At 39.2% G+C, this 18,732-nt stretch overlaps 2 protein-coding genes across 2 annotated transcripts in view; one reads left to right on the top strand and one right to left on the bottom strand.

Moving 5' to 3' along the window:
* Positions 1-18,732, bottom strand: part of LOC128665865 (sulfotransferase 1 family member D1) — a 150,384-nt gene that overhangs the window by 121,272 nt on the left and 10,380 nt on the right. Inside the window, exon 2 of the mRNA XM_053720102.1 lies at positions 8,212-8,357. Within this exon, the coding sequence (XP_053576077.1) occupies positions 8,212-8,357 (146 nt within the window). The remainder of the gene's footprint in view (positions 1-8,211; positions 8,358-18,732) is intronic.
* Positions 1-18,732, top strand: part of SLC25A45 (solute carrier family 25 member 45) — a 204,048-nt gene that overhangs the window by 3,313 nt on the left and 182,003 nt on the right. The gene's annotated exons all lie outside the window — the stretch shown is intronic.

Raw genomic sequence — 18,732 nt, forward strand, 5'->3', positions numbered from 1 at the left:
TAAAGAGCTAGAAACGACTACACTCACTAAAGATTGGCAGTTAAGATTTGAGAGTTTATCACATTCAGCTCATTCTGCAAGAGCAAAAGAGACAAATATTAAAGTTTGTATGCGGTGGTACATGACCCCAGCCAAAATTAAGCGCATTTTTAGAGGGAGTTCAGACGCCTGCTGGAGAGGTTGCGGCCTACCAGGACATATGACACATATCTGGTGGGACTGTGAACCTATCAGAAATTTTTGGTCAGCAATTTTCCAAGAAATTAATGCAGTCTTACACACACAAATTAACCCGAGCATAGAATTAGCACTTCTCCACAATGATCCTCCCATAACATGCAAAATTCGCAAACAGCTGTTTTATATTATGTTAAACAAGGCAAGACAAATGATACCCAGATGTTGGAAAACTACCAAAATTCCTACTATTGGTGAATGGGAGAAATTGGTCAACTCAGATATAGTTTTAGAAAGATTTCATTATCTCCAAATAGGAGGCTTAGCCTTTTTTGAAGACATGCTACTTTTGTGGGAGTCATATAAATATAAGCCCAAGTAGGATTGACATGAATGGTCTCAGCCATGTATGCTATATAATAGCTTCTTATAGCAGGAACACATTACTTCCCAAAAAGCGCTAACTTAGCTATAGTGTAGCAACATTTCTGACACCCGAGCACATGAGTCACCCCTTTTAATAATGTAACCTATTATGTTGATGTCTTTATTTCTGTTTTGTTCTTTTTGTTTTTTCCTTTTTCTTTTGTTCCAAATGAAGTTTAGTATTGATGCGTAGAGGTTTTGTTAAATAGAGGTCTTGTCATATACACCCTGATTGTTGTAACACCCTTATGTAATAGTCCTGCACTCAAGAGCATAAGCAAACAAAGATAAGCAATCTAATGGAGTTATATTTTCTCGGTATGCCAAAGACATTAGCCCAGATGAATAGACTAAATCTCACATGGACTGGTTGCTTGAAATCTGGTGCAAGGGAAGTTTTCTTTGTACCTCTATGGCCTAAGTACTGTGCAATTGCAACTTGCTAACCTTTATTGTTGGAAAAATGCTTTTGTTGTATTTCATGCATATAACTTAATAAAAAAAAAATATTTTAAAAAAGTATAGGAAGGCTTCCTGTTCTGGTAATGTACATTTGCGCGTCAGTCTGCGGAAGCGGCTGGGGGCAAAAAAACATTCTGGACGCCGATGGTGGGGCTATCTGGGATATTGGAAAAGGGATCTGGGAGGGGGAGGGAGGTAAGATATTGAGGGGGGGCAGCTACACTACAGAAAATATCTTATTTTAATTAAAAAAAAAATACATACTTTTTGAATGGCAAACTGGGTACATGGTGGCAAATAGGTAGATTTTTTTTATTGATCGCATTTGGCGGTGAAATGGTGGCATGAAATATACCAAAATGGGCATAGATCAATACTTTGGGTTTTCTACTACACTACACTAAAGCTAAAATTAACCCTACAAGCTCTCTAATTACCAAAAAGCAACGCCAAAGCCATATAAGTCTGCTACTTCTTATCAAAGGGGATCACAGAGAAGCATTTACAACCATTTGTGCCATAATTGCACAAGCTGTTTGTAAATAATTTCAGTGAGAAACCTAAAGTTTGTGAAAAAGTGAACTTTTTTTTTTTTATTTGATCGCATTTGGCGGTGGCATGAAAATATACCAAAATGGGCCTAGATCAATACTTTGGGTTGTCTACTAAAATAAAATATATACATGTAGACAACTTTGGGTTGTCTACTAAAATAAAATATATACATGTGAAGGGTTATTCAGGAATTCCTGACAGATATCAGTGTTACAACATAACTCGCTAATTTTGGAAAAAAAATGGTTTGGAAATAGCAAAGTGCTACCTAAAAAAGCAAAGAACATATAAACATTGGGTATTTCTAAACTCATGACAAAATTTAGAAAATATTTAGCATGGGTGTTTTTTGGTGGTTGTAGATGTGTAACAGATTTTGGGGGTCAAAGTTAGAAAAAGTGTGTTTTTTTCAATTATTTCATCATATTTTATAATTTTTTTAAAAGTAAATTATAAGATATGATGAAAATAATGGTATCTTTAGAAAGTCCATTTAATGCCGAGAAAAACTGTTTAATATGTGTGGGTACAGAAAATAAGTAAGAGGAAAATTACAGCTAAACACAAACACCGCAAAAATGTAAAAACAGCCCTGGTCCCAAATGGTAAAAAAATAGAAAAGTGCTGTGGTCCTTAAGGGGTTAAATAATACTCGGTTTCCAATGCCCGCACAAACCGTTACTACACTGTCGGACGCTGCCGATACACTACCAAAAATTACACCAAGCTCAATTAGGTGTAAAACAGAAAAAAAGCCCTTTTTTCTTCGAGATCTTTTTCCTATTGAAATCTAACCCGACACGTCAAAACCCCTCTATCTGCCACCCCCCCCACATCGCAATTCACCCCCCCCCACATCGCAATTTATAACAAAAATGTATTCACCCCTAATCTGCCATGCCCCACAACGCAAAATATCTATTAAAACCATTAACCCCTAATCTGCCAATAACCCACATCACAATTACCCTAAATCTATTAAACCCTAATCCGCCTAACCCGCCAATTATCTAACCACTAAGCCCCCTTACCTAACACCCCCTAAATTAACCCCATTACATAAATTAAACTAATCCTAAATTACAATTAAAATAAAAAACCTAACATTACTTTAAAAATAAAAAACTAATGGCTAGATTACGAGTCTTGCGTTAGGGTTAAAAAGCAGCGTTGAGAGGTCCCAACGCTGCTTTTTAACGCCCGCTGGTATTACGAGTCTTTTTTGGCCAGACTCGGAAATACCGCAAATCCACTTACGTCAATTGAGTATCCTATATTTTCAATGGGACTTGCATAGTGCCGGTATTATGAGTCTTCCAAAATGTGAGCGGTACAGCCTCTCCTGTCAGTAGTTAAGAGTTTTACACTACAACGCTGTAGCATAAAACTCTTAACTAAAGTGCTAAAAAGTACACTAACACCCATAAACTTAACATTAACCCCTAAACCGAGGCCCCCCACATCGCAAACAATAAAATAAATATTTTAACCCCTAATCTGCCGAACCAGACATCGCCGCCACTATAATAAATATATTAACCCCTAAACCGCCGCACCGCAAACACTAGTTAAATATTATTAACCCCTAATCTTCCGGCCCTAACATCGACGACACCTACCTACATTTATTAACCCCTAATCTGCCGCCCCAACGTCGCCGCCACTATAATAAAGTTATTAACCCCTAAACCTAAGTATAACCCTAACCCTAACACCCCCTAACTTAAATATAATTTAAATAAATCTAAATAAAATTACTACAATTCACTAAATAATTCATATTTAAAACTAAATACTTACCAATAAAATAAACCCTAAGATAGCTACAATATAACTAATAGTTACATTGTAGCTATCTTAGGCTTTATTTTTATTTTACAGGCAACTTTGTATTTATTTTAACTAGGTACAATAGTTATTAAATAGTTAACTATTTAATAACTACCTATTTAAAATAAAGACAAATTTACCTGTAAAATAAAACCTAACCTAAGATACAATTACACCTAACACTACACTATAATTAATTAATTAAATAAATTAAATACAATTAAATACAATTATCTAAAGTACGAAAACAAACAAACACTAAATTACAGAAAATAAAATATTTACAAGATTTTTAAACTAATTAAACCTACTCTAAACAGCCCCCCAAAATAAAAAAGCCCTACCCTACACTAAATTACAAATAGCCCTTAAAAGGGCCTTTTCTGGGGCATTGCCCCAAAGTAATCAGCTCTTTTACCTGTTAAAAAAAAAAGTACAAATACCCCCCCAACATTAAAACCCACCACCCACACAACCAACCCTACTCTAAAACCCACCCAATCCCCCCTTAAAAAAATCCCCCCTTAAAAAACCTAACACTAACCCCTTGAAGATCACCCTACCGTGAGACGTCTTCACCCAACCAGGCAGAAGTGGACCTCCAGACGGGCAGAAGTCTTCACCCAACCGGGCAGAAGAGGACCTCCAGACGGGCAGAAGTCTTCATCCAGACGGCATCTTCTATCTTTATCCATCTGGCGCGGAGCGGGTCCATCTTTTAGACATCCGACACGGAGCATCCTCTTCAAACGACGGCCGACGACTGAATGAAGGTTCCTTTAAATGACGTCATCCAATTGACGTCCCTTCAATTCCGATTGGCTGATAGAATTCTATCAGCCAATCGGAATTAAGATAGAAAAAATCCTATTGGCTGATGCAATCAGCCAATAGGATTGAGCTAGCATTCTATTGGCTGATTGGAACAGCCAATAGAATGCGAGCTCAATCCTATTGGCTGATTGGATCAGCCAATAGGATTGAAGTTCAATCTTATTGGCTGATTGCATCAGCCAATAGGATTTTTTCTACCTTAATTCCGATTGGCTGATAGAATTCTATCAGCCAATCGGAATTGAAGGGACGCCATCTTGGATGACGTCATTTAAAGGAACCTTCATTCAGTCGTCGGCCGTCGTTTGAAGAGGATGCTCTGCGTCGGATGTCTTGAAGATGGATCTGCTCCGTGCCAGATGGATGGAGATAGAAGATGCCGTCTGGATGAAGACTTCTGCCCGTCTGGAGATCCACTTCTGCCCGGTTGGGTGAAGACTTCTGCCCGCGTTGTCTGCAAGTGAGCGGTGAGCATAAACTGATAGTTAGCACCGCACCCCTGTTAACGCAAAACTCGTAATGTGGGTGTAAATTTAAATTAAGCTAAAATTACATAAAATAAAAAAAAGTCTAACATTACATAAAATAATTAACAGGATTATCAAAAATAAAAAATTAAACCTAATCCCTATGAAAATAAAAAACCTACCCCAAAATAAAAAAACCTAATCTAATGCTAAACTACCAATAGCCCCTAAATGGCCTTTTGCAGGGCATTGCCCTAAGTTATTGCCCTAAGTTAAACAGCTCTTTTCCAAAAAAAAAATACTAAGTCCCCCCTCTAACACTAAAAACCACAACCCACCAAACCCCCCAAAATAAAAACACCTTAGTTTTTTTTTATTTTTAAAGTAATGTTAGGTTTTTTATTTTAATTGTAATTTACGATTAGTTTAATTTATGTAATGGGGTTAATTTGGGGGGTGTTCGGTTAGGGGGCTTAGTGATTAGATCATTGTGATGTGGGTTATTGGCGAATTAGGGGTTAAAGAATTTATTAGGGTAATTGTGATGTGGGTTATTGGCAGATTAGGGGTTAATAGTTTAAATAGCTAGATTGCGTTGCGGGGCATCGCGGTTTAGGGGTTAATAGCTTAATTTGGTGAATTGCGATATGGGGGCATGGTGGATTAGGGGTTAAAAGTTTAAATAGATACTTTGCAATATGGGGGTTGGTGGATTTGGGGTTAATACATTAGTTATTGCAGTGGGGGGGTTGTGGTTGAGGTAGATATTGCGCATGCATTAGGTGTTTGATTTTATTTTAACATCGAGCGACGGGGGAAATATACGGCGCAGCACTTGTATGCAGCGCCGTATATATGAGATCGAGTGTAGTGTAAGGTCGGGTTACCATAGTAACCTATTAATCCGGCATTGGGTGGAAGCGTTAACACAACGCTAACTTACACCTACACGAAAAGAGCGACTGCACGCAAAGCGGAAGCTTATTCAATGGAAACCTGGTACTAAAATGGAGCCGTAAATTACTTTTAGCTGTCGGTCGCTTCAGTAGTTTACGGCTCCATTTTTAATGGCTCAATGGAAGCAAGCTCACAGACGGTTAGTTTATTCAACAGGAGCATCCATTTGTCAAAACTCAAAGCACTAGAACATAGTTTAAAATACTTTCTATTAGATAGAACAGAGAAAATGTTTCAGTATGATTTACAATGTCATTTTTAATTTGAAACTTGCAGAAAGCGCATGTTTATCCATGGAAGAAACCCTCACTAAGTGCCTGACAATCAAAATTGGAGAAAAATCACACACACGAAAAATGTTTTGTTTTATTTTGAGTATTATATTGTAAACTACCTGTATCTTCTCCACACTCAGAACCCTGTTTAGTTAAACAGCATTTCTAAAATTCTTAAAGGGACATTCCGGTTAAAAATGAAATGCTCATAGATGAATTAGACCTTTGAATAGAAACATATTTGCAATGTGCATGTGTATGTGAAGCATACCTAGATATTCTCAGTACACAAGCATTTTATATACTGCAGCTGCTCAAAGCACCAGTGGGGTTTGTATCATGTTAACAGTTAACAAATTGAGTCATTACCAGATGCTACAAGCACCGTAGGCTCTCTGAGCAAGTGCTGTGTTTAAAATGCTGGTGCACGGTGCATACTTAAATACACTTTTGAAACAGCTATAGCTTTTTTTTAGAAGTATTTTTGCTAATGCATGTATATTACACAAATGCTTCTACTCAAAACTGAAATGCACCCAAGTGAATTCCAATTTTGGCTGGAATGTCCCTTTAACCCCTTAACGACCGAGGACGTGCCAGGGGTTAAAGGGACCATTCTAAAAAAACGGTCATTAATGACCAAGAACGTGCCTGGCACGTCCTCAGGGGTTTCAAGCGCTGGAAGCGTTCGTGATCGCTTCCAGTATATTGCAGTGATGACTCGATATTGAGGCATACGGCAATACCCTTTTTTTAGCCACCAATGCAGAGAGGAGCCACTCTATGGCCCTCTCTGCATCGGCCAGCGATGGTGCCGGTCGTTGGTGGCTGGGAGCCATAGCAGGGAAGCGGTGGGTGGCCCTTTGCTGTAGGAGTGCGCGCACGGAGGGCAGGAGCGCAGGGCACGGGTGGGACCGGGTTGAACTATGACCGCTACTCAAAGTGTAAGGGAAGGAGGGAGAGGGGGGAAATAAATGTTGGGAAAGGGATCTGGGAGGGGGTATAGTATTGAGAGGGGGCAGCTACATTACAGAAATTTGAGATTTTTTATAAAAAAAATATATATTTTTTTTCTCAGCAAACTGATGACAGCACCAAATAGGTAGACGGGGGAGGGTTAGAGAGCTGTTTGGGGTGATCCAACACTGCAGAATATATATATATGTGTATATGTATATATATATATATATATATATATATATATATATATATATATATATATATATATATATATATATATATATATATAAAGACAATAATAATAATAAAAAAAATATATACATTTTAGTACTGGCATACTTTCTGCCAGGACTTAAGATGGCGGTGACAATTGTGAGGTGGGGAGGGGAGAGAGCTGTTTGAAGGGGGTCAGGGAGGGATCAGGGTGTGGGATGTGTCAGTTGGGAGGGTAGTCTATTAACTAAAGATAAAGTTAACCCTACAAGCTACATAATTAACCCCTAAACTGCTGGGCATAATACAAGTGTGGTGCGCAACAGCATTTAGCGGCCTTCTAATTACCAAAAAGTAATGCGAAAGCCATATATGTCTGCTATTTCTGAACAAAGGGGATCCCAGAGAAGCATTTACAACCATTTGTGCCATAATTGCACAAGTTGTTTGTAAATAATTTCAGTGAGAAACCTAAAGTTTGTGAAAAAGTGAACATTTTTTTTTATTTGATCGCATTTGGCAGTGAAATGGTGGCATGAAATATACCAAAATATGCCTAGATCAATACTTTGGGATGTCTACTAAAAAAAATATATACATGTCAAGGGATATTCAGGGATTCCTGACAGATATCAGTGTTCTAATGTAACTATCGCTAAGTTTAAAAAAAAAAAAAAATGGTTTGGAAACAGCAAAGTGCTACTTGTACTTATTGCCCTATAACTTGCAAAAAAAGCAAAGATCATGTAAACATTGGGTATTTGTAAACTCTGGACAAAATTTAGAAACTACTTAGCATGGGTGTTTTTTGGTGGTTGTGGATGTGCAACAGATTTTGGGGGTCAAAGTTAGAAAAAGTGTGTTTTTTTTCATTTTTTCATTATATTTTATATATTTTTTATAGTAAATTATAAGATATGATGAAATTAATGGTATATTTAGAAATTCCATTTAATGGCGAGAGAAACGGTATATAATATGTGTGGGTACAGTAAATGAGTAAGAGGAAAATTACAGCTAAACACAAACACCGCAAGTGATTCTCCAGTTCTTACCTGCTTTTGGGTAAGTAGCAATGAGAAGATCATCAGGTCGGGTTTCAAATTCGTCCACTCGCTCCCAATTCTCAATATTTTCTTTCATCATGGGAACCCCACGGAAGTCAACCAAAACCTGTGCAGAGTGGTCCATGTCTTTTACCCTGTAATTATTTGTATTATTTAAAGCATTGTGATATTCTGTGAGACTAAACTTACACACAGCAATACAGTAATACACAAGATGATGATTACAGAAGAGCCTTTCTGCAAACGAATGAAGACCCTATATAAACTCTAAAAACATAATTTTTTTATTTAATTAAAGGGACAGTCTACTCCAGAATTGTTATTGTTTATAAAGATAGATAATCCCTTTATTACCCATTTCCCAGTTTTGCATAACCAGCAGTTATATTAATACACTATTTACCTCTGTGATTACCTTGTATCTAAGCCTCTGCAGGTTGCCCCCTTATATTAGTTCTTTTGACAGACTTGCATTTTAGCCAATCAATGCTGACTCATAAATAACTCCATGGGAGTGAGCACAATGCTATCTATATGGCACACATGAACTAGCGCCGTCTAGCTGTGAAAACCTGTAAAAATGCACTGAGATAAGAGGCCGCCTTCAAGGGCTTAAAAGTTAGCATATGAGCCTACCTAGGTTTCGTTTTCAACAAAGAATACCAAGAGAACAAAGTAAAATTGATGATAAAAGTAAAGTGGAAAGTTGTTTAAAATGGAATGCTCTCTCGGATTCATGAAAGTTGAATTTTGACCAGACTGTCCCTTTAACCCATTAGTGACCAGAGCACTTTTCCATTTTCTGTCCGTTTGGGACCAAGGCTATTTTTACATTTCTGCAGTGTTTGTGTTTAGCTGAAATTTTCCTCTTACTCATTTACTGTACCCACACATATTATAAACCGTTTTTCTCGCAATTAAATGGACTTTCTAAAAATACCATTATTTTTATCATATCTTATCATTTACTATAAAAAAAATTATAAAATATGAGGAAAAATGGAAAAAAACACACTTTTTCTAACTTTGAACCCCAAAATCTGTTACATATCTACAACCACCAAAAAACACCCATGCTAAATAGTTTCTAAATTTTGTCCTGAGTTTAGAAATACCCAATGTTTACATCTTCTTTGCTTTTTTTGTAACTTATAGGGCCATAAATACAAGTAGCACTTTGCTATTTTCAAAACATTTTTTTTTTCAAAATTAGCGCTAGTTACATTGGGACACTGATATCTTTCAGGAATCCCTGAATATCCATTGACATATATATATATATTTTTTTTAGAAGACATCCCAAAGTATTGATCTAGGCCCATTTTGGTATATTTCATGCCACCATTTCACCGCCAAATGCGATCAAATACAAAAAATTGTTCACTTTTTCACAAATTTTTTCACAAACTTTCAGTTTCTCACTGAAATTATTTACAAACTGCTTGTGCAATTATGGCATAAATGGTTGTAAATTCTTCTCTGGGATCCCCTTTGTTCAGAAATAGCAGACATATATGGCTTTGGCATTGCTTTTTGGTAATTAGAAGGCCGCTAAATGCCACTGCGCACCACACGTGTATTATGCCCAGCAGTGAAGGGGTTAATTAGGGAGCATGTAAGGAGCTTTTTGGGGTATTTTTAGCTTTAGTGTAGTGTAGTAGACAACCCCAAGTATTGATCTAGGCCCATTTTGGTATATTTCATGCCACCATTTCACCGCCAAATGCGATCAAATTAAAAAAAACATTAAATTTTTCACAATTTTAGGTTTGTCACTGAAATCATTTACAAACAGCTTGTGCAATTATGGCACAAATGGTTGTAAATGCTTCTCTGGGATCCCCTTTGTTCAGAAATAGCAGACATATATGACTTTGGCGTTGCTTTTTGGTAATTAGAATGCTGCTAAATGGCGCTGCGCATCACACGTGTATTATGGCTAGCAGTGAAGGGGTTAATTAGGTAGCTTGTAGGGAGCTTGCAGGGTTAATTTTAGCTTTAGTGTAGAGATCAGCCTCCCACCTGAAACATCAGACCCCCTGATCCCTCCCAAACATCTCTCTTCCCTCCCCTACCCCACAAATGTCCCCGCCATCTTAAGTACTGGCAGAAACTCTGCCAGTACTAAAATAAAAGGAAAATTTGTGCATTTTTGTGCATTTTGTTTTAGCATATTTACATATGCTTCTGTGTAGGATCCCCCTTAGCCCCCAACCTCACTGATCCCCCACCCAACAGCTCTCTAACCCTCCCCCTCTGACTTAATGTGCGCCATCTTGGGTACTGGCAGCTGTCTGCCAGTACCCATTTTAGTGAAAATATGTTTTTTTATTAAAACAATTTCCCTTTTCTGTAGTGTAGCTTCCCCCCCCAATACCAACCCCCCACCCCTTCCAGATCGCTTAAATGCTTTTTTTAAAAAATGTTTATTTCATTTTTTAATACACTTTACTCTTTACTTTTTTTCTGTAGTGTAGCGGTTCCCACCCGCTCCCGCCCCGTGCACGCGCCCGTGCGCGCCCCCGAAGGCTCCGCCCCCGATCCCGCCCCCTCCACCTTCCAGATCTCACCGATGGCCGCCCACCCGCCTCCCAAGTCGGCTCCCACCCACCAATGATACCGGCCATCGATGTCCGGTGCAGAGAGGGCCACAGAGTGGCTCTCTCTGCATCGGATGGCCAGAAAGTGTTATTGCAGGATGCCTCGATGTCGAGGCATCACTGCAATAACCGGAAAGCAGCTGGAAGCGAGCAGGATCGCTTCCAGCTGCTTTCCAGACTGAGGACGTGCAGGGTACGTCCTTGGTCGTTAACTGACATTTTTTAGAGGACGTACCCTGCATGTCCTCGGTCGTTAAGGGGTTAAAAGTCCAAAAATTTTCTTTCATGATTCAGATAGAATATACAATTTCAAAGAACTATCTAATTTATTTTAGTTATCAAATTTGCTTAATTTTCTTGGTATCCTTTGTTGAAATAGCAGCAATACACTACTGGGAGCTAAATGAACACGTTGGGGTAGATTTACCAAGTGCCGGGCGGACATGATTCGCTGTAGTGAATCATGTCTGTCCGAGATCGCTAAATGCAGACAGCATACGTTGTCGGCATTTAACATTGCACAAGAATTTCTTGTGAGATGCTTGTGCAATACCGCCCCCTGCACATTTGCAATCGGCCGCAAGCAGGAGGTGTCAATCATCCGATCGTATCCTATCGGGATGATTTCAGTCCGCCATTTAAAAGGAGAAGTTAGGGAGCAGCGATCTTATGACCGTTGCTTCTTAACGAGCGTAGAAACTTTGGGTGTAGAAAGCAGCATCCGCTGCTTGGTAAATCTACCCCATTGGGTGAGCCAATGACAGAGCAATATATGTGCAGCCATCCGTAGTACGTTGTTGCACCTGAGCCTACCTAGGTATGCTTTTCAACAACATATACAAAAAGAACAAAGCAAATTTGATAATAGAAATAAACTGGAAAGTTGCTTGTTCAGTCTGAATCATAAAAGTTTAATTCTGAGTTTTCTGGTCCCTGTAATGTTGTAAGCGTTTCCCTAAAGTGTTAATATTTTATCTGTTAAAAACAACTTTAATGACCTTTTCCATTCAGCAAGTTGGTTTCTTCTACAGGAATATGAGCTTTGAGTTTTGCTGAGAGGGGTTCAGAGTACAAACTGAACAAATATTCATACAGGTCATAGTAATACAGGAAGTTCCATTCTCTAGGTGAGAGGGGCGCCCATTCATTGTATGTTGTGCCAAAGTAAGTAGCATTAGCCGTCATCTAATCGTGCTTCTAATACGAGTGCTTTAGATAAAGGGCAGGCAGGTAACCTGGCAATCCGCAAAACTCACACATTTCAGGTAGTCACTTGCCAAAGATTCATTTATTTTTACATGACTTGTAAACTACAGTGACATTTTCTGCTGGATCTACATCTCATTGTAGACCATCTATCAGGGTGTAGGAACAGTCAAACACCATCCAATAGGAGAGAGATCCGCACCCACTAGATTTTTAGAAAGTATTAACAATTTAGGGCCACATTACAAGTGGAGCGCTATATATCGCTTGCACGCAAGCGATATTAGCGCTCCACCTTATAATACCACTTTATAATGTGCACTGGTATTACAAGTTAATCGCAATGTGAACATGACCTTTCGTTCGCATTGCTAGGAAGCATTGCGTTCACGAGAGTTTCCAATGGGACAAACGGCACAGAACCTAGGTGCAGCAAAGTGGGTAAGTAGCGCAGCGATGGCAGCATTTTTAAATATATATGTATATGATTATATACATACAGGTATATATTTATGTGTTAATATGTGTATATAAACATATTAACACATATATATGTATATAAGCATATACATATATATTTACTGGGAACACAAACTTCCCATAGACCGCAATGTAAAGGCACTTTACCCCGAACATACTGCCTAGTACAGTAATTTTATTAAAAATAAAGATGCTGCTATCTTTATTTTTTTAATAAAATTCACTACACTGTATTTTGGGGGCATTTGGGGCACATTTATCTCTGGTTAATTTTATAAGCGTTAATTGCTACCGCAAGCTCAATTTATCTACACTCATTTATATACACAGAGCAGTATATAAATGAATACAGCACTGTTTGCACACCCAGATCATTGTATACATGTACAAAGCACAAAGCAATAACTGTACATAGTCTTGTTTTTACATATAGAGTATTAGAATAAAGTATAAGGCTCAGTTTTAACACGTGTAGAGGGAGCACAATAATGAAAGGAACAACAATAATACAACTCTGAATAAATATCTTAAAATGAATGCATTAAAAAATACTTTTCTCATATTCTTTTCAGGACTCTTCAAGGTACAGTCTAACTTAGTAAAATATCCTGAATGTTAAAGAGCCATAATACCCAAACGTTTAAACACTTGAAAGTGATGCAGCATAGCCGTAAAAAGCTGACTAGAAAATATCACCTGAACATCTCTATGTAAAAAAGAAAGATATTTTACCTAAAAAATTCCTCAGTAGCCACATCCCATTGTAAAGGATTTCTAAGCAGCATTTTAGTGTGTCTGTCCTGGGACAGCTGAAAGGATGAGCCTCGTGCTCATATTATTTCCCTATTCAGTTTAAGGAAGTTTACAATATAGGGGCATATGTATCAAGCTCCGTATGGAGCTTGATGCCCCGTGTTTCTGGCGAGTCTTCAGACTCGCCAGAAACAGCAGTTATGAAGCAGCGGTCACAAAAACCGCTGCTCCATAACCTGTCCGCCTGCTCTGAGCAGGCGGACAGACTATCAACCTGATCGAGTACGATAGGGTTGATTGACACCCCCTTGCTGGCGGCCCATTGGCCGCGAGTCTGCAGGGGGCGGCGTTGCACCAGCAGCTCTTGTGAGCTGCTGGTGCAATGCTGAATACGGCGAGCGTATTGCTCGCCGTATTCAGCGAGGTCTGGCGGACCTGATCCGCAGTGTCGGATCAGGTCCGCCAGCCCTTGATAAATAGGGGCCAAAATCTCACGAGAGTTAAGTGAAATCTCATGAGATCACAGTAAAAGAGTTCATGACCTCAGCACTGCTGATTGGCTGCTGTTCATTTCTTCATTTTTTTTTTTTACCTGCAGCTGGGAGCAGCTGAGTATAATTTTTTACACAAAACTTAATCTGATGAGCTGAGGAAATTGTGAGGTAAAATATCTTCCTTTTTAACATAGAGATGCTCAGGTGATATTTTCCTGTCAGCTTTTTACAGTTATACTGCATCAGTTTCAAGTGATTTAGCATAAGAGTATTATGTCCCTTTAAGTTGCAATTACTCTTTTCATTGGCCTATAGATGTGTTCAGCTAGCTCCCAGTAGTGTATTTCTGCTTCTTCAATAAATGATACCAAGAGAATGAAGCAAAATTGTTAATAGAAGTAAATTGAAAAGTTGTTTAAAAATGTATGTGCTATCTGAATCATAAAAGAAAAATTGTGGGTTTCATGCCCCTTTAAAGGGACATTAATACATTTCATGCACCTCCCTCTAATCATGGGGGCAGCCATTTTGGAACCTAGGTTACACTGCAGGAGAGTTGCTGCACATGGCAAACACGTCAGCACTGGAATGCAGTGAATGATAGATTTCAATATAGTGGCACCCATGACTAGAGGGAGGCAGGAAATATCCTCAATGCTATGCATATAAAATGTGTTTAGTGCTTAATGTCCCTTTAACTCAGGGGTTTTTAAACCTGTCCTCAGACCTCCCTAACAGGACAGATTTCCATGATATCTGAACTGAAGCACAGGTGAAATAATCAGCTGATTAGTAAACATTATTAACCTACTCTCACCCAAGGTAATCCTGAAAATCTGGCCTGTTAGGGAAGTCTGCTGCAAAGTATTTCATGTCCTTTTAAATATGTTACTTCCATGTTCCCTTAAGATAGATAGAGTTTAAAGGAACGGTGTACCGTAAAAGTTTTTTTTATTATCCTTAATGTGTTTACAATGTCCAGCTGCAGAGTATAAAATGTATAAAAAATTGCTGTTTTTTTAATATATTTGTATACGAAATAGCTGTCTCTGATAATTGAAACCCCAACCCAATGAAATAGACTGAGTTTGCAGGGAGAGCAGAACTCCTTGGGGTAGATTTATCAAATGTCAGGGGGACATGATCTGCTGTAGTGGATCATGTTCGCCTGGCATCGCTAAATGCCGACAGCATATGCTGTCGGCATTTATCATTGCACAAGCATTTCTGGTGAACTGCTTAAGCAATGCTGCCCCCTGCACATTTGCCGCCACCAGCAGGGGGTGTCAATCATCCTGATCGTATCAGGATGACTGCTGTCCGCAACCTCAGAGGTGGGGGATGAGTTATGCTTCTTAACTTAAAGGGACACTGACCCCAAATTTTTTCCTTTCATGATTCAGATAGAGCAGCAATTTTAAGCAACTTTCTCATTTACTCCTATTATCAATTTTCTTCATTCTCTTGGTATCTTTATTTGAAAAGCAAGAATGTAAGTTTAGATGCTGGCCTATTTTTGGTGAATAACCTGGGTTGTCCTTGCTGATTGGACAGCACCAATAAACAAGTGCTGTCCAGTGTCCTCAGCCAAAAATTGGCTGGCTCCTTAGCTTACATGCCTTCTTTTTCAAATTAAGATACCAAGAGAACGAAGAAAAAATGATAATATGAGTAGATCTAGTAGATCTACTAGTAGATCTGCAGTACGCAAAGACTGAGCTAGTACCAAGATATCATCCAAATAAGGAAACACCGCAATACCCTGTTCTCTGATTACAGAGAGTAGGGCACCCAGAACCTTTGAAAAGAATCTTGGAGCTGTTGCTAGGCCAAATGGAAGAGCAACAAATTGGTAATGCTTGTTTAGAAAAGAGAATCTCAGAAACTGATAATGTTCTGGATGAATCGGAATATGAAGGTATGCATCCTGCAAGTCTATTGTGGACATATAATGTCCTTGCTGAACAAAAGGCAGAATAGTCCTTATAGTCACCATTTTGAAAGTTGGTACTCTTACATAACGATTCAAAATTTTTCAGATCCAGAATTGAACTGAATAAATTTTCCTTCTTTGGTACAATGAATAGATTTGAATAAAACCCCAAACCTTGTTCCTGAGGAGGAACTGGCATGATTACCCCTGAAGACTCCAGGTCTGAAACACACTTCAGGAAAGACTGAGCTTTTACTGGATTTACTGGGATACGCGAGAGAAAAAATCTCACAGGAGGTCTTACTCTGAATCCTGTTCGATACCCTTGAGAGACAATGCTCTGAATCCATTGATTTTGGACAGATTTTATCCAAATATCTTTGAAAAACCTTACGCCTAGATTTAGAGCTCTGCGTTAGCCGTCAAAAGCAGCGTTAAGGGCTCCTAACGCTGCTTTTTACCGCCCGCTGGTATTTAGAGTCAGTCAGGAAAGGGTCTAACGCTCACTTTCCAGCCGCAACTTTTCCATACCGCAGATCCCCTTACGCCAATTGCGTATCCTATCTTTTCAATGGGATCTTCCTAACGCCGGTATTTAGAGTCTTGGCTGAAGTGAGCGGTAGACCCTCTACCGACAAGACTCCAGCCGCAGAAAAAAGTCAGTAGTTAAGAGCTTTCTGGGCTAATGCCGGTTTCTAAAGCTCTTAACTACTGTGCTCTAAAGTACACTTACACCAAACCGAGGTCCCCCCACATCGCCGCCACTCTAATAAATTTTTTTAACCCCTAATCTGCTGACCGTAAACCGCCTGCCAACTACATTATACCTATAAACCCCTAATCTGCTGCCCCTAACACCGTCGACACCTACATAATATTTATTAACCCCTAATCTGCCCCCCCCCATGTCGCCGCTACCTACCTACACTTATTAACCCCTAATCTGCCGACTGGACCTCGCCGCTACTCTAATAAATGTATAAACCCCTAAACCGCCTCACTCCTGCCTCGCAAACCCTATAATAAATTTTATTAACCCCTAATCTGCCCTCCCTAACATCTGCAACAGCTAACTTCAAGTATTAACCCCTAATCTGCCGACCGGACCTCGCCACTAATCTAATAAATGTATTAACCCCTAAAGCTAAGTCTAACCCTAACACCCCCTAAGTTAAATATAATTTTAATCTAACAAAATAAATTATTTCTTATTAAATAAATTAATCCTATTTAAAGCTAAATACTTACCTGTAAAATAAACCCTAATATAGCTACAATATAAATAATAATTATATTGTAGCTATTTTAGGATTTATATTTATTTTACAGGCAACTTTATATTTATTTTAACTAGGTACAATAGCTATTAAATAGTTATTTACTATTTAATAGCTACCTAGTTCAAATAATTACAAAATTACCTGTAAAATAAATCCTAACCTAAGATACAATTAAACCTAACACTACACTATCAATAAATAAATTAAATAAATTAACTACAATTACCTACAATTAAATCAACTAAACTAAATTACAAAAAACAAACACTAAATTACAAAAAAAAAAGATTACAAGAATTTTAAACTAATTACCCCCTAAAAAAATAACAACGCCCCCCAAAATAAAAAAATGCCCTACCCTATTCTAAAATAAAAAGTTAACAGCTCTATTACCTTACCAGCCCTTAAAAGGGCTTTTTGCAGGGCATGCCCCAAATAAATCAGCTCTTTTGCCTGTAAAAAAAAAACCATACAATACCCCCCCAAACATTACAACCCACCAGCCACATACCCCTACTCTAACCCACCAAAACCCCCCTTAAAAAACCTAACACTAAGCCCCTGAAGATCTCCCTACCTTGTATTCACCCAGCCGGGTATCACCGATCCGTCCAGAAGAGGGTCCGAAGTCTTCATCCTATCCGGCCAGAAGAGGTCCTCCAGAGGGTCCAAAGTCTTCATCCTATCCGGCCAGAAGAGGTCCTCCAGAGGGTCGGAAGTCTTCATCCAGGCGGCATCTTCTATCTTCTTCCATCCGGAGCGGAGCAGGTCCATCTTGAAGCAGCCGAAGCAGAGCCATCCTTCCTCACCGACGGACTAATGACGAATGAAGGTTCCTTTAAATGACGTCATCCAAGATGGCGTCCATCGAATTCCGATTGGCTGATAGGATTCTATCAGCCAATCGGAATTAAGGTAGGAAAAATCTGATTGGCTGATTGAATCAGCCAATCGGATTCAAGTTCAATCCAATTGGCTGATTGGGTCAGCCAATCAGATTGAGCTTGCATTCTATTGGCTGTTCCGATCAGCCAATAGAATGCGAGCTCAATCTGATTGGCTGATTGGATCAGCCAATCTGATTGATTCTATCAGCCAATCGGAATTAAGGTAGGAAAAATCTGATTGGGCTGATTTAATTAGCCAATCAGATTCAAGTTCAATCCGATTGGCTGATCCAATCAGCCAATCAGATTGAGCTCGCATTCTATTGGCTGTTCCGAAAAAAATCAGATTTTTCCTACCTTAATTCCGATTGGCTGATAGAATCCTATCAGCCAATCGGAATTCGAGGGACGCCATCTTGGATGACGTCATTTAAAGGAACCTTCATTCGTCGTTAGTCCGTCTGTGAGGAAGGATGGCTCCGCGTCGGCTGCTTCAAGATGGACCTGCTCCGCTCCAGATGGAAGAAGATAGAAGATGCCGTCTGGATGAAGACTTCGGACCCTCTGGAGGACCTCTTCTGGCCGGATAGGATGAAGACTTCGGACCCTCTGGAGGACCTCTTCTGGCCGGATAGGATGAAGACTTCTGACCCTCTTCTGGACGGATCGGTGATACCCGTCTGGGTGAATACAAGGTAGGGAGATCTTCAGGGGCTTAGTGTTAGGTTTTTTAAGGGGGGTTTGGGTGGGTTAGAGTAGGGGTATGTGGGTGGTGGGTTGTAATGTTGGGGGGGGTATTGTATGTTTTTTTTACAGGCAAAAGAGCTGATTTCTTTGGGGCATGCCCCGCAAAAAGCCCTTTTAAGGGCTGGCAAG

Source organism: Bombina bombina, chromosome 7 (genome assembly GCF_027579735.1).
Source record: "Bombina bombina isolate aBomBom1 chromosome 7, aBomBom1.pri, whole genome shotgun sequence".
In the NCBI taxonomy this organism is placed as follows: Eukaryota; Metazoa; Chordata; class Amphibia; order Anura; family Bombinatoridae; genus Bombina; species Bombina bombina.